The following is a 25,683-nucleotide window of genomic DNA, read 5'->3' on the forward strand; positions in this document are numbered from 1 at the left end:
CATTTGCAGAGTGAGGAAAAGAACATTAAAGGAAAGGGCAGATTTATTATTAATACCAGTGTAGTCAGTTGTATAAATTGATTTGTTTCACAACATCAAGGCTCCAGTTTTTGCAGAACCAGTCATCATTTTAGCACAACTAAAATTCTCAACCCATATATTACAACATATTTTTAAAAAAATTAAAATGCAGGCTTTTGGTAGCAAGTTTCACAGATTTCTAAAGAACTAAACCCCAAACCAACATACTGGGTGTAGAAAGTGAGATTCTCATTTTATATGGAAAGCAGAACAGGTATAGTGAGAGAAAATGCTGCACAGTCCATAGAACATGTAGCTCAGAAGAGGAAGAGTCCTAATCAGCACCTAAGCAACTAAAAGGCTCTCTCAAGTACCGTAATTTTGTAAAACACAGGAGGGATGACCAAATTGGCAGCTTTGCTCTTGTTCAGTATGGATACTAACAACTCTTTTTCATCAATATGGGGAGCAATTGCAAATCAATTTGAAAAGTCACTTTCCAGCACAGTACTATGTATATCTACTCAGACGCCTGTCTCACTGAGTTCAATGGGACTTATTCCCAGGTAAGTGGGTATAAGATTGTCCCTTAGTCCCATAAAAGAACGTAATTCCACATATCTCAACTAATGAAGTGAAAGATCTGATAATGTGTTCCTATTTTGTATTTACCGGTAGCCTTGTTTCCAAGTTGTCCACCGCCTATATTTCAAGTGGCCTATTTTTCTTAAACATGGCATCACATGCAGGAAGTGGTAGACCTTCCAAATATTTCCTCTTATCTTTTTTTGCTGTTGTGATTGAGAGGTGCAAACTTGGCTGTAAACTAATTCTATTGTCACATCGTGATTACAGAAATGGATAGTCACAGATATGGCAGTGAACCCAGTTGACACTGGGTTCAAAAAAATAACACCCAAATTAAATATATTGTGTGATGTGGCGGTAGGCATTTTTCTTATGGGATAACAAAATACTAGGTTGACACATATTACATGAGAATAAACGTCTCTGAAGTTCTTACCTTCTCCATCAAAAACAGGCTGGGTCTCCATGGTGGGTGTTGGTTTCGAACCATCATCTGAATTGAGAGTTAAAAAGAATCGAAAAGAAACTACCATTATTGAGGTAAATACTATCTACTCTCCAGTATTGTTGAATGATTGGGATTTTTACATGGCCCGGCCAAGTCCATCAGAGAGAAAATCACAAGAATGAGAACACAAAAGGCAACGTACTTAAAGAATAACATAGCAGAGAATTATTAAAATCATTTTCAGAATGGTCATTTTTTGTCATCCCTCACATTCATTGCATTGACCAAAACCAAAGAACATTCTCCTTTTCGGTGTATTGTAGAAGGCTGCGTGGCAAGAATGGCCGTCGTTTGGATCAGATGGGCTTAGTCTATTCATTGTGGCCCTAGTTACCTATTCTTTATATGGCGGTTCCCTGCTTCTTGGATGTGGTGATCACACTAACACGTGGCACAAATCACAACTTGAAGGCTTGGGAACATGAGATGTCACAATGTGCTAGTATATGAGCAGGTGAAGTAGCACCTCACTGTGCCAAAAGGTTAATTCATAGAAGCCTGTCAGCACAAGGCCACCATGTTAAGTAATGGATATGAAAACTAGGCCTAGGATTCTGTTTGCTAAGATGGTTGGCCTTCCAAATATATTTCATCTTTATACTTTTCATGATTGTTGAAATATCTTGTTTTCTGAATCTTATCAGCATGGAATCTGGCATCACAATTTGCTGCACAGAAATTAGGCTGCAATCACTAGTATGCCATATTATTTCTAATGCTTACATTGGCAAATCACCAATACCAACATAGCTAAAACAGAAGAGTGTCTAGAAGAAATGTGTTCTTATTGGCCTCCCTTGTTCTGAAATTCTCCAAGTGCAAAGAGAACAATGAAACATTTCTCATAAATGCTTGAACCTAGTAAAATCCAAAACAAATTAAAACCATGAAGAAAAATAATCTTTTGAAAACTGGCCACAGAATGAAGCAAATCGGGACAGAGTCATGCTCTGACTGATTCAGCCCATGAATGCCTAAACTTACAACCCCATTATCTCATTTCAGGGGGGGAAAGGGTTTGAGGTCAGAAGACTTGGGATCTAGAGTTTGAGCTCTCTGGTACAGACATACATGTCATCAATGAAAAGTAGCCATTGTTTATCTCCTCTACTGGTATTTGTCTTACGTATGTGCTATAAGAATAAATAAAAAGTTACAATGTGCAAAAATAAAACCATAAAAAGCATTAGTTTGTCTGCTTAGCTGGGTCATGTAAGCATATAAAAACAAGTGACATAATGAGAATTTGGGGACATTTACAGCATATTGTGGCTTTAAATACCTTGTCACATGTTCTGTGTCCTCATGTCCTGACACAAGATATACAGAAAGAAAATCTCAGTTACAAAACCATAGTATAATATGATGAAGTGCTATGCAACATTTAAAACAAAAATCCTGCCCAGTTTTCATCAACTGGTAAGCTACCACTGCTGAATTTCCAGGTGCAGTAATCCTAAAAGCAGAGTTTCCAAAAACGGGGAAAATATCATCCTTGCTCCAGCCAACATACAGAATTCCACATAAAAAGAACAGGAAGCAGATGAAGGAAGAAACATATGACCCAATGAGGTTAATGTCAAGGTGGGAAGGGAGATGCAGGGGCAGTCTTTTATGGGGCTGTGAGTTGTAACCAGGGTGTGTGATTCAACTCTTAAAAGATCACATTTTAAAAAAACAACTGATTACAACTTGGTAAGAAAAATAAAGCACTAACCAGTTAACTGAGAAAACAAGCTTAAAGCCATATAGTGCTGATACAGAAGAAAGTTAGTTGCAGTTAAAATCAATTAAGCTAAAGCTGTTGTTTTACAGAGGCCGATCTTAATGCTTTCCAAGTTGTTAAGCAGTGTTCCTCATTTTAATTAGTGACAAGATGACTAACTTTTTCTAATCAGAGAGTGTTTTCCAAAGATTCTCATTCATTTCAGCAGGATTTAGGCGCAACTAACTTTACCTAGTATTGGGCTGGTGTTTCCCATAGCTGGATTAACAGTTGCTGATCAAAAGCCCAGAACTGTAATCCCATCAGTTTCTGCATGCTCACCAAACAGTGCTGCCTGCTTCTGTAACTTCTATTAGAAATAAAAGATTGCAGGGTTTTTTCCTGCCAATAGATAAATCAGTACTGAGTAATTATTTGATGCGGAATAAAGAGAAACCAGGGCATCTGGTTTCCTCAAACGATGCTTAAGATGAAAAGTTTTGTAATGAACTTGTAAATAGACGGGGTATAAATAAATATATAATAATGATGATAAATTTTTCACCCTTGTTACCTGGTAACACCAAAGACAGTTTTCACTAAATTAAAACACACATTCTTCAGCGAGATACATCTCTCTGATCGTTCCATTTTTATTTTTTATGTCTGGAACAAGTGACATTCCGGAAGACTAACAGTTGCAAAACAAGATACATTCCATTTTAGTCACAGAAAACCCTCCTACCCTTATATTATGAATATTGCATTATTATTTTTTACTTAGTTGTAAATTGCTTTAGAGCTTTTGGTTTGGAAGGGACATATATAATTAATAAACCTAATCTAAGCTAACATGATATCAAATTATTTGGCTTATATTGAAAGTCACAGATATAATCATGGTATAATAGTGCTCTGAATGTAAAGTGCAGATGGGACCTAGGATAAAAAAGGCTTGATGGGAAATGAAGGCTTTCTAAAAGGTAAAGGTAAAGGTACCCCTGCCCGTACAGGCCAGTCTTGACAGACTCTGGGGTTGTGCGCCCATCTCACTTAAGAGGCCGGGGGCCAGCGCTGTCCGAAGACACTTCTGGGTCACGTGGCCAGCGTGACATCGCTGCTCTGGCGAGCCAGAGCTGCACACGGAACGCCGTTTACCTTCCCGCTGGTAAGCGGTCCCTATTTATCTACTTGCACCCGGGGGTGCTTTCGAACTGCTGGGTTGGCAGGCGCTGGGACCGAGCAGCGGGAGCGCACCCCGCCGCGGGGATTCGAACCGCCGACCTTTCGATCGGCAAGCCCTAGGCGCTGAGGCTTTTACCCACAGCACCACCCGCGTCCCTTGAAGGCTTTCTATGGGCCATTTAAATGTATTTGTGAGAGGGGGCTGTTATTATGTATTTTGTCATTTCATTTTGTATTCTTATGTCATAAACCACCCTGCTTACAGGGGCGTGGAAATGATATGTTACTTAAGACAAGGCAGTATTGATTCTAGTTTTAAAGGGCTTTCATAAAAGGGGGTCTGCTTTATAATCCACTGTACAGATATCAGACTAGAAGACTATAAACACAAAAATGTTTGGTTAGAATCCAAATGCTTCAACATTCAAGGCCATCATGAACTCCAACCTGAGAGATAATTGCACACTTCTGAAATAAACGGTGCCTGCTTTTTACAAAACACTGCCAATGCTAATTGCAACAGTATGCTGAAGGAATCTTCAACCAAGCAGAAATGAGACTTTCTGGAATACATTAGCCTCCCTCCCTTTCCTCCACCCCAAATATCTCCCTTGCAGGTGCATCAGTATGAAGGAGGTTGGGGAATATTCCTCAAAGACTTTGTGATCTAATATCGTCAAGCCAGTATACTTCTGCAAAAGACAGCACTGTTCTTTGGTGTTGCACAGACAGCTGGAAGTCACTTCGACCCCTGATGACATGATTCAAAGCCTCTTCTGTTTGGCTTTTTGATTCCTGATTGACACATTCACTGCTGGCTGGAGATAAATGCCACTGAGAGGACAATGTTGATCCGCTCCAGCTATTCCTGTGAAGGACTCCCCCCCCCCTTTTTTGAATAATAAACAAAACAAAGATGGTGTGCTTAAGTGTTTGAATAGAGCTGGGGATAGACCGAAGGAGAGTATAGTGGCTTTAAAGAGGTTGGCAAGTCATTTGAAGAGTTAATTGTCTGGGTGTACAATGCGTTTATTCTGACCCCGGACAAAGCATCCCCTCTTCCTGGAAGCAGCCCTTTTAAAAGGATATGTCAAAAGGGCCCACTGCTGCTGGGTTTTTCTTACAAGCTGCATCACTCTGGCACTGCTCTGAAAACCGTGACTCTTGAAATCTTGATACAGAGTACCCCACCCACTCTACACCACCAAGGGTACAAAACCACATCCCACTTGCAACCCTGCTGTTAATTTGTCCAATTGCAAACCTTCCATTAATCTGTATGGCTTTAGAGGTAAAGGTACCCCTGACCTTTAGGTCCAGTCGTGGATGATTCTGGGGTTACGGCGCTCATCTCGCTCTAAATAGGCCAAGGGAGCCGGCGTTTGTCCGCAGACAGCTTCCGGGTCATGTGGCCAGCATGACTAAGCCGCTTCTGGCGAACCAGAGCAGTGCACGGAAACGCCGTTTACCTTCCCGCCGGAGCGGTACCTATTTATCTACTTGCACTTGACGTGCTTTTGAACTGCTAGGTTGGCAGGAGCAGGGACCAGGCAACGGTAGCTCACCCCATCGCAGGGATTTGAACCGCCAACCTTCTGATCGGCAAGTCCTAGGCTCTGTGGTTTAGACCACAGCGCCACCCGCATCCCTTTGTATGGCTTTAGATAGCATTTAAAGAATGGCTTGGGGTGCAAACAGGTAGTTCAATAAGCATGTCTGGAAGCTTTTTCTTCTCTCCCACCCTTTGGCATGGATACCAAGGGAAGTTAGGTTTCAAATTTCATCTGGGACAAGAAAAATTATGTATCTAATTAAAAGTATGAAAGACACACTGAATGTGTCATCCAGAGATACCATCCACCATTAAAGGAAATTTGCAAGGCATATGCAATATCAGTTTATGCCAACTCCAAGGATTCGGTCAATCAGCTACACTGTCACTCTAACTCACTGCACTCTCCTGTCCTCCAGTGGTGGTCTCCTGTTCCTCAGTTGTGGTCCCTTGGTGTTACTGGTCTGGCATGGGACTGGTTTAGCCAACACATCTCCAAACACAGTGTTGAGAAACATTCCTAGATGTAGCTTCATTTGCGGAGAACAGGATCAATGAGAACACCACCTCCTCCTGAAGGTCTTTTTCAGAAATGGCAGAATAGGATCAGTTCTGGGAACTGATCTTCCCTTTTTTTCTATTTGTATCTGATGGAGGATGGAAAGGAGAGGCTTGGCATTGGCAGCCTCACCTTGAAAGAATGGGTGAGTTTTCAGTTCAGTAAATGCCATCACGGTAAATCAATTTAGGCATGCTTTCTTCCATCCTTAGCCCTGTACATCTTGAAGTATGATAACCAACACAATTCTGTCTACACAGAGAGGGAGAGATGTTTGTTAGTGCTAGTGATCTAATTCAGATATACAGAACACCTGTCTGGACAATTACATGTCGCATGTGTCTTAAATCATTTGTCTCAATCAACTTCTAATACACACAATTTTATAAGCATCAATAAGTAGCATGAAAGTGTCGCCACTTAGCTGGGAATGCACCGTGAAATAGATACTCTTATCCCTGTTCTGTCTAATGGTGAAATCGCTCACCAAAGCTTTCTGTACGATTTTTGACACAACCCAATGCAATAGCCATTTTGCACTACCATTCCTGGATAACCAGGCAGGTGTGTTCACAAACAAGTAACTCTCTCACACTCCTTTACTGGGACACGTTAATATATTGTTGCCTATTGAAGCAGATAGAGGACTTTCCTTTTGATAAGCACAATGACCAGTCTGGAAAGGAACTATGACCAGGGAGTTCCAGGGTCAAATCCCAGTTCAGGGTTCCTCTTTGAAAATAGTGGGAAGAGATGAAGGGAGGAAAAGGAGCCATTGATTTCGTGTAAGCAAAGCCTATAATTAAAGTGTCTTTTTAACATATGCCTCCTAAGTTGTTATATTTAATGCACGTTTTCAGTAGTTCAATGCAGTTAAAGGCACCTGAGAGAACACCCTATGCCTTTAAGCTACTTTCTGCTCAGCCCAGCAATCTCTCTCTCTCCCGAGGAAAGTCTCTCTATAAAACCTCCCTCACATCTTCAAGGCTTCGGGTTGCAGAGTGGGGGTGGGTAATGCAGTGAGTTCCCAGATCAATGGCCATTTGAAATTCAACCATATGGTGGAAGCCCTACAGCTGCATGTGTTAATTACCACACGTGCCCCCCTGTAAAGCAGTCTGTTCAACACAAAAAGAAAAACAGAAGGGGGAGAAGAAGAAAAAGACTGCTTGAGAGGATTAAATAAACAGTCCAAATTTTTTGCCTAATTCCTCCCAGACACACAATCTGCCTTCCTTCTGAAACCTGCATGCTTAGGACCCTTAATACCCCCTTCACATATCCAGCCATGTGCAGTGAACCTAGGCAAAACTATTGCAAAGTGTACTTTTCTCTTCTCGTCCCTCTCCTCCCCTCCCCTCCCCTCCCCTCCCCTCCCTCCCACCGTCGTCTTCTTTAGAGAACTAATTTCTGGCTGACAACCAGACCGAGTTTTCGGGCTTACAATATGCCTTTTCATTTCCTCAGAGAAGAGAATGGACACCTCGTCAGCTATGTCTGTATTGCATGTGAGGGGCAGAGAGAGAGTAGGGGGAGAGGGCGAGAGGGAGGGAGGGGGAGAATGGGAAGGGTGAAAATAAAGGGATGGGTGAATAACAGACTGAGAACGGCACACATACAAATCACTGTGTTATGCTCTCTTTTGACACTGCTTTTCTTCGAAGTGAAGAGTGAACAATTTCAACTAGAAGCAACAACCCAAGTTCAACAGGTATCAATCAGCTGAACAATTCCACACTCAAAAAACACTATTAAAAAATGGTCACAATGAAGAAGTAGAGGGCCTCAGCGGGACGGAAGGAATCACCTAGAATCATCTCATGGTCCGTTTCATAACAATTTCAGCAAGAATGGTAAAAAGGAAGGAACACGCTAGCACCAGTCCAAATTTTAGATGGAATTAAGTTTAATAAGCCCACTTTCTTGCTTTAGTGGAACTGTCAGCTAATAAATGCCACATACCTCTCTGGAGAGGATCACAAAAGCAGACTAGGTTTACTGCCTTTACCCGCCCCGCCCCCCATCAATAGTATCGACTTCCCTAATATATAATATCTTGTGATTTTTTTCCTATGTAGTCATCACTGTCTGGACCAAAGATGGTGAACATAAAAGTCTCTCCCTCTAGTTGGCTAATGAACGAATGTCCATTGCCAAAACTTAAGTCTTATTTTTGGGCAAATAAATAAAAACTATATCCTGAATCCTAGCAAGCTTCTACTTCCCTCTGTTGTGCCACTCTGCAGCCATCCAAGCCAGAAAAGGAAAGACAACTCATTCTCAGTGGCCATCAACGTGGCTTTAAGGAGACTTCTGACCACACACATTCTTATTTTTCTTGAATGAATCTAACCATTCTTACCTACATTCAAACAAGTTAAGCAAATAGTCAAAAAGCTTGATACAAAATCCCAAGAGACATACAATGTTGAGCCTTTTCAAGAATAGAACATACAGTCCCATAATTTTCAATGGAGTTCTTTTTTCTTGTCATCTCTAAGACCTGCACATCCTTTTCTTCTAAAACTCCAGCTGCATACATATCAGAATCAGTGCAAGAGGTTGTTATTCTTGTCCCAGGCTTTCTCCTCTGAAAATAGATATTCAGAATGATTCCAGTCTTTGTGAACTCACACATACTAGTGACTGATCAAGAGTCTCAGGGCATCTTAAAGATCAATATTTATTGTGGCATGAATTCTCTTATGCTTAGTGTACAAACTCTTGAGTTCCCCAGCTGCATCCACTCTTAAATTGCTGGCCTATTCACTTAACCGGGGTGGGATGGCGGGGACCGGTGATCTTACATTGGAATTGAAGCCCTGCTGAGGAAGGAATTATCACATCACATTTCAGTTTAATAAACAATTCATTTTGTGAAAAGACTCTCCATATGCAGTCAAAAGGATTACCCATTGACTCTGGAACTTCTGGAATTTGCTAACCATCACAAAGGTGGACTGCTAGATTCCCACTGAGTCAACAGTGGATGATTTAGTGCCTGAGGCATGCACCTGTTTGCCTTCTGCACTTCAAAAAAATATTCTGACTATATTGTGCTAACTCTCAACCTAGATATTCAGGAAATTCACATTTAAAGGAATGTGAGCTAACCTGGTTATAGACTGTACAATGATGCTGTTAACCTAGACAGGGTGGAACACCCTCTGCTGACTCTCCAGGTGTGTGTGTGTGGGAGAGATACTGGCTGCATCTTAAAAATATAAGACTTAATACTTTTGACAGGAAACAGCGAAAACCAAAAAGTGATGGTAAAAAACACAATTTGACAAGTCAGGTGGTGGATTCAGGTAAAGCTCAGAGAAGCAGGTATCCTGGATTATCTATGATCAGGCAAGAAATGTGACCAGAATAAAACAGAATCAAAAAGTATGAAGTGAAGCAACATATTAGAGGAAGGAATTCAATGTAGTGCTAAGGAATACAGTACAAGCATTCCTGGAATAATCTCCCTACTTCTCCTCCCGTGTGATGTTCTGGGGGTTCTTCTAACCCTTCCCCAATTGGGGGGGGGTGGATTGCAGGGAGAGGAGAGAAGTGGAAAGCCCCACTGCACTAGAGGGTGTCATGCAAGTTTCCACTAGCAGTACTTGTTATTTGAATCTGGCCCAGGAAGAACCAAGGGCACAGGTGGCCACCCCCTTCCTGATGCTAAGTAGGTGAGGGTCTGGTTAGTGCCTGCACAGCTGTCTTTGCAGGATCCACATGCACCTTGGGTTTCACTGACAGAATCAAGGTGGGATAAAAATGTAAGAAGATAAAGATCAGGTAAAATATAAAGCAGAAAACAAAATCACACTGCACTTTCAAAATTGGGGTTTGGAGGCTGAATTGTTTTATAGACCAAAAATGAAAAAACAGTGGCTACCATATTCAAAGCCAGCTCACAGAGTTCAAGCCTTCACTCAAGCCAAGGGGGAAGTCATTTATGCAATTTCTAATCCATAGAATCATTATGGAAATTGTAGCACATTTATGATTTGATTGTCCTTTGGATGCTTGATACCTGCAAATGTTAGCAAGAATTAACAGAAGGTAGGCTTATTAAGGGGTGGGAGAAATTCTCCCCCACTCTCTACTATCCCCAAACTGCATAAAACACAGACTTGTGCACACTTTTTGGATGGTGTAGGAACATGCAAGCTTTGTTCTGTATATATGCCATTGAGGTTAAGGGAGAAATGTGCTCTCTCAATAATGATTTGTCAAGGAAAAAAAGTATTTTGATGACTACTGAGGATGTGTGTTTTTTTAAAAAAACAACACCTGGCAATTTACTTTCAGGACTAATAGCAAGACAAACAAATGGGAAAGTTCAATGCAAGGGCAGTGCCAGAAGGATGGAGACACATAAAAATATTGTCAAGCTTCAGTCAATTCACCGTTCAACACATGGCAGAAAAGAGCTGATCTGATCTGCTTTGCATCAACCACATATGAGAAGGATTAAAGGTCATAAGTGGTTAATCCAAGACTGCAGATGCATGAACAAGAGGTTCTATAAACCTCAGTTGTTGTTCTCACTTTCAAGGTGACGGAAGCTGAATCACAGGGTTGAACAAACATATTTGACAAGGCAAATTGCAAAACAGCAGACAATTTAGCTTAGAATGGACAGATTTCTTATTTAAAATTTATATTCCACTTTTCACCGTCAATGTAGAAGAGCACTTTATAACAACACAGTATACAGAATTTAAAACCTAAACTTTAACATTTTAAACATCAAAAATCTAAAAAAAAAAAAAAGCTTTTTTAAGACATTGCCCAGACCTCAGTGAGATCAACACCCCAATGCTGCTATAGGAGGAGGCAAATTTTTATCAGTTCAATAGAGAGCTTGGGAAAAGGCAAGGTAGAAAACTGAAATGAATTTTTCTCTAGTGAAAAATGGATTACTTGCTGAAGGACGCACGAAAGAATTAGCAGATCACAGTGGAGTATTAAGCCCAGTATTGCACTTTCCTCTTTAAGCGCATCACTCCCTTCCTCAAGAGCCTCTCCCTGAACCAAAAGACGGTTATAGTATTTTGGTTTCACATGGTCTTTAATGGCATGTCTAGCAAAGGACCTAAACTCCCACTACTTCCAGCAGTCCTGGCTTGATTGTCTTGGGCATACCCACTCCCTCATGTTAACTAGTGAGGACAAGCATCAGAAGATGCATCTTACAAATGTGGAACGCAGGGAACAATCCATGTACGGAATGCCTGCAGACCTATCTTAAAGGTTTACAACTGGGCAGCCATATTTCAAAAGCATCCATTGCTTTCCTCACTCAAATTCTGGAAAGGCAGGATCACGTTTTCTAAAACTCCAGATAAAAGAACCTCAACACTATAATCAGTCATTCTAGAACAGCAGTAAAGGAATCCAAGCCAGTTTCTAGAGGTGCACTGGGAGGTGAGAGGAAAGCCCTATTGCACAAGTGGAAATCCTTGCACAGGTTTTCGCCGATGGAATTTGTTAAGTGAATATTGCAGCTAAATCAGAAACTTTACAGCATCTGTATCAGCCTACAACAACTCTGTGCCATCCAGATGCTTGACTACAACTCCCATCAGCCTCACAGGGCTCTGCTTGTTGGGCTGGAGGGGTCCAAAACATTTGGAAGGAAGGAGTTCAAAAGGAAGGGTGAATATCCCTACTAATCTATTTCAGATTTCCGGTTTTATAGTCCTTATTTTGACAGCTCATATTGCAAAGCCGACACTTGTGTTCCATCTCTAGTTCTTCTGCCTCTTTTAGGAACGCTTGACTGTATGCAAAAACTCCTAGGGAATTGAATGCAACAATAGAGTTTTTACATCTGAAGTGAAGAGGCGAAAACAGTATGGTGGTATGGGAGATTTTCCCTCAACACAAAAATGCAGAAAACAGAATGCAAAATTAATCTTCCGGCTCCCCCCGCCCTTCTGGAAGGCTAGCTGGTGTCACCTAAAATATTAGTTAACTCAAGTTATTCCTCAACATTGTGTATTCCTACAACATTTAAGTACTTTATACCAAGGTGAGAAGCTGGTGGGCTGTACTAGTAATCTTGCTTGTAAAAAGTATTCAGAACGGTTCTGCCAGCTGGTGTAGAACTTTCTCTTGGTAAGTGCAAGGCAGCATGAAGTTGTATAGTTCAACAGTGCTTTAGTTTTGGCCTGATTATTCCCCTGCTGAATTCAAAATAAATAGTCAAAAATGCTTACAAGGCAATGATCTCACACATCACAGTGAGAATTTACGTTAGGCCAATGTGCAGCACCTCTGAAAATCCTACACTTGGGAACAGCTGGCCCATAATTTAAAACGCATGCTCAGCATTGCTATAGATCTGTGCTGACCATGCCAGTCTTCTGTTCTTTCAATCTTAGGATAACTCAGGAGGGTAACACAATTCATGAGGACTATCCTGCAGCTTCTGCTTTTGTGTACTCTTATCAGATGTCGTCTTCTCCTCATAAAAGCAGCACTTAAGACTCAGAACTTGATACCATGGCACCATGTGCATTATAGTAATGTTTTTGATATTATGAGAAGTTCCAACATGACTTAAGGAGAATGACTGGAAAGCCCTACATCGAAAAACAAAACAAAACCCACTTCTGTGAGCATAGAACTCCACTCACCTTTTCTCCCAGAATTACCCTGTCCTAAAGGCCTGTCAGTTACTGAACCTTAAAGAGAAGGAAACACATAATTCTGTTATTTAAGAGATGACATGGGCAAAGCAGTCGCAGATATACAATCTCAACAAATTCAGCCAAATCCATTGGCACAAATTTGGCCCATTTGCCTTAGATGCCATGCCCTAAAAATAAAAAATTCCAAGCAACTGCCCCAACACATGTGTCCAATCCCCAGAAATCTTGCTGCTTCGCTAGCCACTTTTGTACTGGGCTCAGTCATTTTGTAGAATCCAAGTTTGAAGGATACAAGGGGTTCTTTTGAAATATGAGCATTGCAGTCTGGTCTGATGACGTTACAGACTGTATGGCCAGAATGAAATGTGTTGATAGGCAGGTGGTATATATTTCATGGACAGATACAAGAGCTGGTTGATGGGGGCAGTGCCTGGACTGGCGCAGGAGACCACAGCTGGCCTTCTGTCAAGATTCCTTAAAAACACTGCCTAGTAGCTGTATTTTAGTCTCCAAGATTTTCTGCCAGCAACAGATATTGGTTTGTCAGGCACCTGCCCCCCCCTTCCATGGAATCCTATTGTGCCCACCATTTAGGATAGACAGAATGGGGTGGGGGAGAGAGAGAAAGAGAAAAGAAAGGCAAGATGCTTGCTGGAGATAAATGGTCCGGTTTGTAATATATTACAAACTTTTTCTGAAGTCTGGTTTGGCCTAAACCCATTTAGCGTATTTCATCCCTAAAAAAAATCCAGTTCTAACCAACTCTTTTGACAAGTGTCTATTCTAACATAATTTATTTTTCATGGAAAAGAAGCCACTCGGACAGCATCAAGAGGCTATTTAAAAATATATTCGGTTTGATACCCCAAAGAGTTATAAAGCAATGTGTCACTGAATGGAGAGTCATATGTTTACAGGTGCCCAAGGTAGAGCACATGCTGGAAACAAGGAATGCCAATTATCATGACCCAAAAACGCGGAGCAAATTCAAACTGCGTTACTCTCTTCTACTCATTTCACCTGATGGTCAAAACCATTTGCAACATATAATGAAGATGAGCTGTGAATGAATGACAGCTTTCAAGCAGCACTGAAGATTGACCTGGCCACAAGATGGAGCAGCTATTATCTCAATTCCCTGAGTGTAGGACTAATTTTGCGTTGTATGAACGGGTCCAAGACCTTTGAATTAAAAGCCAAAATGTTTGTCCCTTTCTCTTCCTATTTGAGCATCAAAAGCAGCAATCATTTTTCCTCAGCCCTCAGTACCTGAACATACAGGAGTTTTGTTCTGTACAGAAGAACCACTGATGGGTTTGCCGTCTGGAGTGACGCACCAGCAGTATCCGGTATAGGTATGGCACTGCACCTGTTTGGAAAAGAGGAAACTTACTAGTTACAGGGTTCCCAGAATCCACCTGCAACCTGTGCTCATCCAATAACCCAAACTGAATGTGAAAACTTTTGTACTATTAGAGACATTAAGGAACCATTAGAGTTTAAGAAATAAACGTTTTCAAGGAAAATGAGAAAAGTGTTTGTTTTGCACTTTTTAATTTAATGGTTATATCTCCCAGTCTAGACAATATCTATATGCAAACAAAGGAAGAATAACTGGTCCTTAACAGGAAGGTAGCAACCAAAATCAGACAATTTATATAAAGCCTCTGGCCTACTCAAAGAAATTAGAGCCAGTTACTGCAAAAATAGGTGGAGCAAGTTTAGCACACATTGAAAGAGAAGGAAAAACGGAGAAGACACATCTTGAAGGTCACAGACCCCAGCTGCAGACCATCCTCAATCACCCACAATAGCAGAGAGATGAGCCCAAGAAGAAGCTGCTGCACTGCACATCAGGCAGCACAAACCCTCACAACATGAGCCCTAGCCAGGAGGAGAAAGCAAGAACCAGCACATGCTTCAGATTAGGGTTCTGGGGATAGCTATAAACTACTCAGCTGCTCACTGCCTCTTGCAACTCCGCTCAGCTCTTTTTGGCTCTCTGGCTGGACAGCTCCACTGCTGCATCAAGAACCTTGCTGCAGACCTGCTCCCTAACCTGCTGGATAGCTCCTCAGCTTTGCCAGTAGGGCAGGGAAGTCAAGCCACAGTTATGTATTAATGGAACAGGGCAAACCCTCCATGAAAGTATCAGTAGAGCAATTCGTACAGTAATATAATCACAAGACCAGATGCAAGACAAATGACTAGCTTTTGTCAAGATCTTAGAGATTAACAGAAGTAAGCAATAAAGTTAAACGGAATAAAGTAACACAATCAGTTAAAAAGCTGAAGCAACACAGCTCCTGACTTGCTGCATTTATTTCAGACTACAAGAGGTTTATTGATCCTTTGGCAAAATGCCTGATTGCAGCAGTTCATGAAACCCATATGAATGGGATGTTGCCAAAGATCGGTAGTCATATGAACCTGGCCATATATGGAGTCAGACAATTGGTCCATCTAGCCTGGGGCCCCAGTGAGCCCACAAAGGCTGCCCCAAACGCTGCCCCTCACCCCCTGACCCAAACGCTGCTGAAAAAAGCATTCTATTGTAACTAATAGAACAGACTGCAGTACTTACCTGAATGTGATGTGTGTGGTGCCCACAACACTTTCTCTCATTTGCAAGTGTGCTCATGGGCCCAAGAAGGTTGGTGACCCCTGTTCTAATATCGTCCACTAGGACAGGCAGCAGCTCATATCACTTGGTACCTAATCCTATCCTATTGACTGGAAATATTGGGAATTGAACCAAGTGCCTTCGACATAAAGGTAAAGGTACCCCTGCCTGTACGGGCCAGTCTTGCCAGACTCTAGGGTTGTGCGCCCATCTCATTCTAGAGGCCGGGGGCCAGCGCTGTCCGCAGACACTTCTGGGTCACGTGGCCAGCGTGACAAAGCTGCATCTGGCGAGCCAGCGCAGCACACGGAACGCCTTCGACATACACAGCAAGTATTCTGGCACTGAGCTATGGCACTGCCAAACCAATCAAAAACTTAGGGAAAGTGTGATGCATACTCTTAATCGACCAATTTCTTTTTTAAACTGTAATTTTTTTAAAAGCCTAGCAAAAATGACCAATACAATCTGCAATGATGTTTGAAGATCAGTTACAGGCAGCCCCTTGCTTGTGCATATAACATAACTGAAAACCACTGGAAAAGCCTGTAAATGCATTTCATTCCCTCTCATTGTGCATGCTTGTGCACTGTGCATTCTCTTTACCTCTGCAGGATGGAGAAATACTGAAATTGTGCTGGTGCTGGCTTTTCTCCCTCTCTCATAATAAGCTGAGTGTTGGAAGATTCAGGACAGACAAAAAGTACTTCTTCATACAACAAACAGCTAACCTATGGAATCTGCCACCACATGTGTTGACCATTAACTTGGATGGCTTTAAAAGAGGATTGGGCAAATTAATTGAGGATAAGGCTATTGCTTGCTACAAGGCATGGTGACTATGTTCTTTCTCTGTTGATGGAGGCAGTATGCCTCTGAATTGCTGGTAACTCACAAGTGGGGAAAGTGTTGCTCTACTCAAGTTCTGCTTGCCACAGGCTGGCCACAGAAAGTTGGACCAGATGGGCCTTCGATTGGATTCAGCAGGCTCTTAGCATTTCCTTGTTTTTCGAAAAGGATATTTACCGAAAGCTGCATCACACCGTCAAGTTTCATTGATCGGTCATCTTCATTACAATCCCCATTTAACCTTTTCTGCCTCCCCTCAAATTCCTTCATTTCTCCATATATTCAAAATAGGCAACTATAGTAATACAGCTCAAGCGCAACAGTCTATTTTTTTTATAAACAAAACTTACAAGCCTTTTTGAATCACAACCAAATGATCACCACAAATGATGTCTAAGATGAGGGTGGCAGAAAATGTCTTGCTTAAAGTCATCCAGAAAGTCTACAGCTGAACAAAGAATGGAACATGCCAACTGAGGACAGACCATTTCAGTTCTCCAAGTTCCTCATTTTCCCAATTATAAATTCAGTTCTCTAAATTTTGTGAAGCAATTTGTGGTCATTTTTTTAAAAAAAAACCTGATGGAAATTCATCAGCATTTTAGTGAAAATTTCTACTAATAAACACATTATTGCGCATTTTGATTAATATATGCATTTCTGTAATCAATTTCCCTAAATATAAAACAATTTGTGCCCATTTCCCCATATTGTATGAACTTTGGGGCATAACATTTGGCTGGAGAACTGCATCACAAAATTCAGAAAACTGCAAATTTCAAAGGATGGCCGTGTTTCAGTTTCCACAGTGGTTTGAATTAAGCAGTTTCTCATTAAAATGCAAGCAACAGCCAAAATCTCCTTCATCCCTAACCCTAGCTCATAGCTCATGATTATAACCACTATACTACACTCATATTTCATGTTCTTAACTCTTATGCTGCACAAGCATTTGGGTGACTACCTAGGCTTTCATACACATTTTCATTCTGGATTGCCACCTACACATTTCCATCACATGGAAAGCAATGCTTCTTTTGTCTTTTTGTCAAATTTAGATAAACACACAGCTTAAAAGCTCCCAGCTCAAACTGACCAAATAGCAGGAAATATTGCACAACAGAACTGCTCTGTCACCATTTCCCAAATTAATTAGAAATGCTGTAACGACCCTCCCCACCCCTACGTCAGACACATCAATTACAGTGTGTGAAATAGAACAAAAGCCAACACTTCAACCAGTGGGCCCTTAAATAAATTCCTGCACCCATAAAAACCATTAGAATATGAAAACATTAAAACTGTAGCCACTGGCAGGCTCCTCTGGGAGAATGGGGCCTTTGTTGAGGTCTGTTCAGTTCCTCACTGAAGATGCCAGAATGAGGTTTCAAAGGACTACATAAACATTTTAACAAGCTGGCAGGATCGTCCATTATAACTTGACAGAGGCAAATCAAGGGCCGATTTGTTTCCACTCCATCTTCTGGCGAAGGGAAAACATAGAATTGTATGTGTATGGAAAATACACGAACTGGGCAGGATTAATCATATGGCTCAGTATGCTGCCGACAGGAGCCCATGCTATAATGAAGTCTGTGCCTGCCCTTCTTCCCTCGTACTGACTCCTACATCATTTCTCAGAGCTAAAATACAGCAGCTGTTGTCCTGTAACAACTTAGGAAATCAGAGACCATGTTCAAAAAGTTCAGTGGTACAGAAATCTAATACTGGTAGCCTGAACTGCATGGGGAGTGTGATGGGGGTTTTTTTTGGGGGGGGCGGTATTCGCTCCAAGGTGTCTGCCAAGCAGTGTTCTCAGAGCTATAAAACAGTTGTAGCAAACTTCACAGAGTAGGGTTGGTGGGGCTGGTAGAACCAGGTATGTGTGTCTGCCCAACTGTTCCTAGCCCTGTACAGAGGAAGAGTGGGATCAGGTATGCTGTCAGTACAATTTGCACATGTACAGTTGTAGGTATACAGGTCTCCAGCTGTGTGATCAGGAACCCTGTGTGATTCTCAACTATGTGACATGCAAACTGGAGTTCATATGCAAACATGAAGCCGAACATATCATGGTTGAAAGCAGAAACAGCATATGCAATCTCACTTCTACCAATATATACAGTGGTACCTCGGGTTACATACGCTTCAGGTTACAGACTCTGCTAACCCAGAAATAGTACCTCAGGTTAAGAGCTTTGCTTCAGGATGAGAACAGAAATCGTGCTCCGGTGGCGTGGCGGCAGCGGGAGGCCCCATTAGCTCAAGTGGTGCTTCAAGTTAAGAATAGTTTCAGATTAAGAACGGACCTCCAGAACGAATTAAGTACTTAACCCGAGGTACCACTGTAGTTGGTATAGAAAGCAGAGTTCCTGGGTACACAGAAAGACTCAGATGTAAATATATGCCAGCCTGAGAAGGGAGCATATATACAATACATGGAGTATAGGGTACACAGGCTTGTGGAATGCACCCCCCAGGAAGGCTTGCCTGGCACCTTCATTACTTATATTTAAGCACTAAGCAAACTATTGTTTAATCAGCCAAAGGCCTGGGCGAAGAACAATCTTTGGCCTTTTAAATGTGTGGGGATATCAGTTTTGTTTTTTTGTTTTCGTTTTGTTATTATGTTATTGTCAGGGGCCCAGGAGCAGAGGCACAGGAAAGGGAGGAAATAGAGAGCGAGGGGGAGGAATCCGAAGGAAATGTTAGCGATGACAGCGGTCCGAGGTCTCTGAGTCTTTCCAGCGAATCGGAAGATTCACAGAAAGGGGCTCCCATGGTCAGGGCAAGGGGGGGTGCCTAGGGGGACACCCCAGGAAGAAGGGGCCAGAGGGGACTCAGAGAGCAGCAGTTGGAAATCAGGACCAGCTTCCCCACCAGAGCGCAGTAGGGGGGAGGAGTCCCAGGTATCGGGACCAGGAGGCTCACCGCCAGCGGGAGGAGAGGAGTCAGGATTGGCCACGCCTCCATCGGAGAGCGAGGAAACGGTCAAGAGGAAGGTGGAAGGCTGGGCGCGCGCGCCAAGTTCAAATGTACAGGAGGGCGGCGCAGTTGGCAGCCCGGATAGGGAGCCAGGTCCCAAAGCCCGCCGAAAGGAGGGGGAGGAGTCAGGGGGGTCAGCGTCAGAAGAGTCCAGAAAGGAGGAGACCCCGGGGGCAGAAGGACCCAGAGGAGAAAGGAGAGACGGAAGAGGTGGAGTAAGGTTAGAGTCTTAAGCTGGTGTACAGGGGGTGGAGACTCAGATGGAGCTTCGCCGGTCTAGCCTCTAAGACGTAGAGCTGGGGCGCTGCGGCTTGGAAATGGAAACTGTACTTCAATAAAGACTTTTGTACATTACTACCGGCTAGTGTGGGTCCTCTGTGAGCTGGGACCTGGAGCCAGCTCTGACAGTTATGTATTTCGTGTTTTATACTGTAAACTGCCCTGTGATATTCAGATGAAAGATGGTATACAAATTAAATAAAGAAGAAAAGTCTGAAGTAATTATTGTCTATCTTTTGAACACATTTAAATCCCACTTCTGTTTCATGATGGAACCAAAGGATGTATGTGGTTCCCAGGCAGTCATTCATCCAGGCACTAACCAGACCCAATGAGCTGATGCCCTTATATGACTTCAGATTATAATATGAAGTACTAAACTAAAACTTTTTTGCCCAAACAATAGCTTGATATACCCAGATTTGGTGAGCACTGGAGGAAAAGAATTCTACTGTGTTGGGACAACCAAAGAGAACTCTTCACTGTGTGTTCTAGATGTACTGATCAGTGAAATCTTCAAGAACTGAAATATGACATGAATGGAGGAGGCAGACTTCCAAAGGAAGAATTACAAGTAGCTAATTCTGTTTAGCTTGCAGTGTCGGCCCAATAGGATTACTCCCTTGTGAGTGCAGCAGTATGTAGAACAGTCGTTTTAATTTTAGGGATGTGCTTTAAAATATTTGATACAGAACTTAAACAGCTGAGACATTTCCGTTTTTCTACAAGCAAAAGCAAAAATAATAATAATAAAGGGGGGGGGGGAAGCATTGCTGTTCCTAAGGCCCATTGATCCCCTTCCAAGTAGGCATTTTGATAAGAAATCACATCAAAGGACAGATAAGAAATGAAAGATAAACATTTCCCCCCTGCTCTTTGAATAACAAGAGGGCAGGGGCAATAGGAAGAAAAACATTCATTTTGTATTCGGGAAAACACTTTTCCAAGAGAAAAAAAGAATGCAGTCTTGGGAGGATGCTGTAGTTAAGGAATTCTCAGAACAGCCGTGAGTTATCGTACATGGGCACATGCATGTAAACAAACATACAGTGTCTGTAAATACAGACACGCTAGAATGTTGAGGTTCTTATTTTTTTAAAAAGTCACTGAGCAATAGATTTTATGTAGTGAAAAAGCACAAGTGTTGTAAAATTATTTCCAAATATTGAATATAGATGTTAAATCTGACCCATATATTTTATAATACAGTGGTACCTCGGGTTACAGACGCTTCAGGTTATGCATTTTCAGGTTATGGACCGCGGGAAACCTGGAAGTACCAGAAAGGGTTTCGCCACTTGTGCATGCGCAGAAGCACCAAAGTGCATCACACATGTGCACAGACGCGGCGCTGCGGGTTGCGGACGTGCCTCCATCATGGATTACGTCCGCAGTCCGAGGTTCCACTGTACACCTTGTATTTGGGTATAGATAGCTGAGTATAAAATACAAAAGCAAAGTACAACACACATTTAAACTATTTTTTTCCTGCAAAATACACAAAAGTGACAAAGCTTAGGCAATCCATTCCATGCATCTTCTCAACGAAAAGAAACAAGAATCTTGATGAAAATCTTACTTGGGTGAATGATCCATCCTCAGTGCACTCTGGAATGAAGACTGCTTCTTGCGGCTTCTTTGCTTGATCCAGAGCTTGAGCCCTTTCTATTCTGCATTTGCTTTGACCAGCATCTGAAGGGGACAAAATCCACTAGGAATTCAAGTAGCAGCAGGCAGTACAAGACACCACCCATTGGTGCTTCCACACATGGGCTATTTAGCAGCAACCAATCATTGTTGCTCTGCTTTAAACTGGAATCAGAATAGCAACTCTGCTTCAAATGTTCTGGAACCCAAACAACATTTTGCTGCCAAGTGGAGATCCCCCTTAGCTCAGCCCCAATTGTTGGTAGTAGGAACAGAAAGAACTGTCCATTTCAGTTCTGCTTCCAGTTCTTAAATTCAGGTCTCCACATTTTTAAGCCTTTTGTGAATTAAGGAGGAAAAATCCTCATGAACATTCATCAGCATTTTAGTGCAAATTTCTCTTACCATATTTGTATAAGCAGTTTTGACTAATGTACACATTTATAAGCATTTTTGCTAATATTTATGTTCGCTAATAATTTCATTTCTCTGCCGCTCAAAATATGTATTTTACCATCTGTTTGGAGAACTTCATCACAAAATTCGGGTAAGCATGAATTTTGAATGATAGTTGCATATTTGTTCACATATTCTTTCAGAAAGTGAAAATTAGATGGAGTCAGGTTTAAATTCATAAAGAAGCAAATTTATCCCCTACCCCTAGATGGGAGGAATTTTAAAAATTGAAACCATTATATGGGGGAGGGGGTTAAATACTCCACCCCCGTCACTGAACTCCAAATCTTCATTGCCTCCTGTGCTGCAATTTGGCAGCAGAGGAAGGGCGGGAGAAGAATCTGATGGAGAGGCATTATTATGGGTAAAAAGGTAAAGGTACCCCTGCCCGTACGGGCCAGTCTTGACAGACTCTGGGGTTGTGCGCCCATCTCACTCAAGAGGCCGGGGGCCAGCGCTGTCCGGAGACACTTCCGGGTCACGTGGCCAGTGTGACATTGCTGCTCTGGCGAGCCAGAGCCGCACACGGAAATGCCATTTACCTTCCTGCTAGTAAGAGGTCCCTATTTATCTACTTGCACCCGGGGGTGCTTTCAAACTGCTAGGTTGGCAGGCGCTGGGACCGAGCAATGGGAGCGCACCCCACCGCAGGGATTCGAACCGCCAACCATGCGATCGGCAAGCCCTAGGCGCTGAGGCTTTTACCCACAGCGCCACCCGCGTCCCCATTATGGATAAAGGGAAGGGTTAAAGTTGATCCTCCAGAGGACCTTCAGTCCATAAAAAAGAAAATGTCTAGAGCAATCCATATACGTGGCCAAGCTACTGAACAGTTACATAATTGGTCACCTACATTTGGGGAAATGCATAGCTGTTCCACTGAGGTGAAAAAGAAACAGCTCTAAAGGAGGAAAACAGAGTTTGAAAATGGAAAGGCAGGAGGACACCTTGCAGAGTTACCAAAATGGAGTGAATGAAATACAGCCTATAAAATAAACTCACTCACAGTGCACTTTTATCCCTTCACACTCCATTAATATATCTTTGCTATCTTATTTTATCTTTTAAGCACCTTGAGGCTCTGTCAAGGGAAAAGGCAGGGAATGAATGAATGAATGAATGGATGAATATGCACCGTGTGAAGAATACAGTGCAAAACTGGATACAAATTGTTGAAATAAATAATGCTAGCCATTTCCTCCTCAACAAACTGTTATTTGCAAATACAGATAATCCTAGGAGGTGCTTATCTAGCGTAATGCAAGAATCAACTTACAGTCTGGGAAAAAAAGACAAAACACTCCCATACCATTGTCAATAAAGCCACTTTCATTTCCTTACCTTTACATCTGCCTCGATGAACCACACTCAGGCTTGCATCCCTGCATTTTGCTCTCTGATAGTCACACATTGACTCGTACGTCCTGCCATCTGAAGCACAGAGGGGCTTGGTTGGGGACCTGGAGCAGTGGAGGTTACATTGCGGATCTCTGTCACGATCACTTATTAAAAACTAAAGGTGAAAAACAGGAAGTAAAATATATGTTTTTTAAATAAAAAATGAAGTACTGTGAATTTTAATACATTTTGTTTACTTTTTCTAGCGTTATTAATGTGTTTGCATGTATATCCTCCCTGAAGATATTCTCCCTTGCTTTGTCTGGTTCATCAGCTATGGTCACTGCTGGACAGGGATAGCCTGACCACTGTGTTGATCACTTCTAAACTGGACTTCTGCAATTAACTGCATGTGGGGCTGCCCCTTCAGAAGCTCCAGCTGATGCAGAATGTGGCAACCAGACTGCTGGTGGGGGCGCATGGCTGGTGCTATGGGATGCCTCTGCTAAAACAGATACACTGGCTGCTCATCCACTACAAAGCCAGGTTCAAGGCCCTTGTTTGTATTAACGTACCAAGCCCTGAACGACTTAGGCCCAGGACACCTTAGGGACCACCTGAATCCTTATATCCCAACTCAATCATAGAGATCATTTCAGGAATGTCATTGGCTGTCCCTCAAGTTTGTGAAGCCCATTTGATATCAACATGAAACAGAGCCTTTATTGTCATTGACCAAATGCCTTCCGATTCAATCTTTAAACATCTGCTGAAATGTCTTCTATTCCACCAGGCTTATGCAGGCAATTAAAAATATACCTTTCCATGATAGTTAGTTGATGGTCTCTTATTTTGTTTTCTTGTCATTCGTTTGTGTGTATAACTGCTTTCATTTTTTATGGTATATAAATACTTTTATAAAGAAATAAACAATGGATTCAGAAAACTGTTGGCCTAAGAGAGCACTGCAGTGTCCACTAATGCAAGCTTTCTGCGCACTTACAAAGACATAATTAAAAGGTGAAAGTCTCAGCATTCCCTTCAGTTTACCTTATCACTTTTCCCTAAGGATCCAACCAAATTTACGTCAGAATTGTCCCAAGAGACCAGCATGCAGATAGTGGCATGCGCCACAAAGAAAAGTCAGAGTCACTGCTGTAATCACCGTTCCTACAATTGATGCAACAGTTGTGTAAACCTTTATGTATTTCTTTATTGTTACATTTATAGCCCCCTTTTCCTGAAAGTTGCTCAAGTTGACATACATGATTTCCCCACTCTTTATCTTCACAACAACTCTGAGGTGGGTTAGGCAAACAGAAGGTGTCTAGCAAAAGGTCACCCAGCAATCTTCAAGACCAAATAGATCCGGCACAAGGTATTCCAGACCCTAGATTGAATACTCCAATCACTACACCACATAGGCTCTCTTTCAAAACTGAAGAAAACAGGTATATAAATCTGTTAGATGTTTTCCAAGTCCAAAGCTGCTAAAAACACACAAAGTTCCAGGCTTGCTGGCCTGGCCAAAGCAGGCATTTCTGAAGCGTGCATCTTTGCACAGTTACTTCATTTTCAAAACCAAAACCCTAAACTCTACAGATTTAAAATCAAATTATTCTCTATGCCAACTCACTCTTGTGCAGGAAGCCTATACAAACAAGAGCTGACAGAAGACACATGAATTCTACACTTCATGCAATGTAGGCCATGGTTCCACATTTGTTCCCCTGCCCCTTTTAATCTACAATTTTGCCTCTTGCCTAAACAAACACATTACACAAATTTCCAGGGTTTGGGGATTTTGTTTTATTTTTTGCAGTGTGTTGGTGATGGTGCAGGTGTTAAATAAAAATCTGTATAAAATAGCCTATCCTGCTTTTTTTGCCAGTGCTTTTTGCAATAGTACTCACCAGTACATAGTACCATCACCTCTTTCCTTGCTGCCCGTGGCAGCCATTTTGTGCTGGTGCCCACTGCATTTTTATCAAGGTATAAGTATCAGCACCTCATATTTTTTTACCAAAAAAAGAGCACTGCATACCACATTTTGAAAAGCTGAGGAAGGGTCATAGCTATGTAGGTATTTTTGCAGCAGCATTTTAAAGCAGTACATGTATTTAAGGCTGGATAAAGAGTTTCTCCTCTGCCAGGGGGTGGGGTGGGTCAAATCATGGGTCCACATAAAATAAGCACCCTATCTCAAACAGGCAGCCAGTTCTGAATGTGTTTAACAGCACAATGTATTTATATATCACTGTCAATTGTGGCTCATTTTCTTGAGCTACCTGTTCTGCATGTAAATCACTACTTTTAAAGGGCACAGTTGCAGCTTTTGATTGTAATCTCTGGAGGTCCAATATCAAGTATACAGAGAAAGCAAGCACTTGTGACACTTTATGTAACCCCAACCCCCTACTACTACTATTTCAGGACTGGCCAATTTTAGATAATAGAATAGTGGATTCTGTGGGGGTGGAAACAGGTAAAGGGCAGTGTTGAATACTTTAGGCTTACACTCTGTACCTAAGTTTCAGGATTCAACGATCTTTTGAATCCTGCTATAATACAGCATCTGAGCCCACAACAGGATTTTGCAGTAGCCTCTCTCTTCTAAATGCACAAATTCTTGGGTGACTGCTACAGGAAGCCTTTCTGAAGTATTCAAAAGAGGACTTAAACCCTTTACTTTTGAACACGCATTTACACAGGTGCACGTTTATAGTTGCTTCCCG

The 25,683-nt window shown here is 42.0% G+C and overlaps 1 protein-coding gene across 2 annotated transcripts in view; it reads right to left on the reverse strand.

The window, feature by feature from the left end:
- SMOC1 (SPARC related modular calcium binding 1) overlaps nucleotides 1-25,683 on the reverse strand; it is a 65,679-nt gene that overhangs the window by 28,221 nt on the left and 11,775 nt on the right. Inside the window, exons 2-6 of one of the 2 annotated variants that reach the window (XM_028725179.2) lie at nucleotides 22,952-23,123; nucleotides 21,087-21,199; nucleotides 14,041-14,140; nucleotides 12,757-12,804; nucleotides 1,046-1,102 (exon numbers count right to left, since the gene is read on the reverse strand). In XM_028725179.2, coding sequence (XP_028581012.2) covers nucleotides 1,046-1,102; nucleotides 12,757-12,804; nucleotides 14,041-14,140; nucleotides 21,087-21,199; nucleotides 22,952-23,123 — 490 coding nt within the window. Of the gene's footprint in view, nucleotides 1-1,045; nucleotides 1,136-12,756; nucleotides 12,805-14,040; nucleotides 14,141-21,086; nucleotides 21,200-22,951; nucleotides 23,124-25,683 lie in introns of both variants that reach the window. The other variant, XM_028725172.2, reaches the window with a different exon arrangement.

Source organism: Podarcis muralis, chromosome 1 (genome assembly GCF_964188315.1).
Source record: "Podarcis muralis chromosome 1, rPodMur119.hap1.1, whole genome shotgun sequence".
Lineage (NCBI taxonomy): Eukaryota > Metazoa > Chordata > Lepidosauria > Squamata > Lacertidae > Podarcis > Podarcis muralis.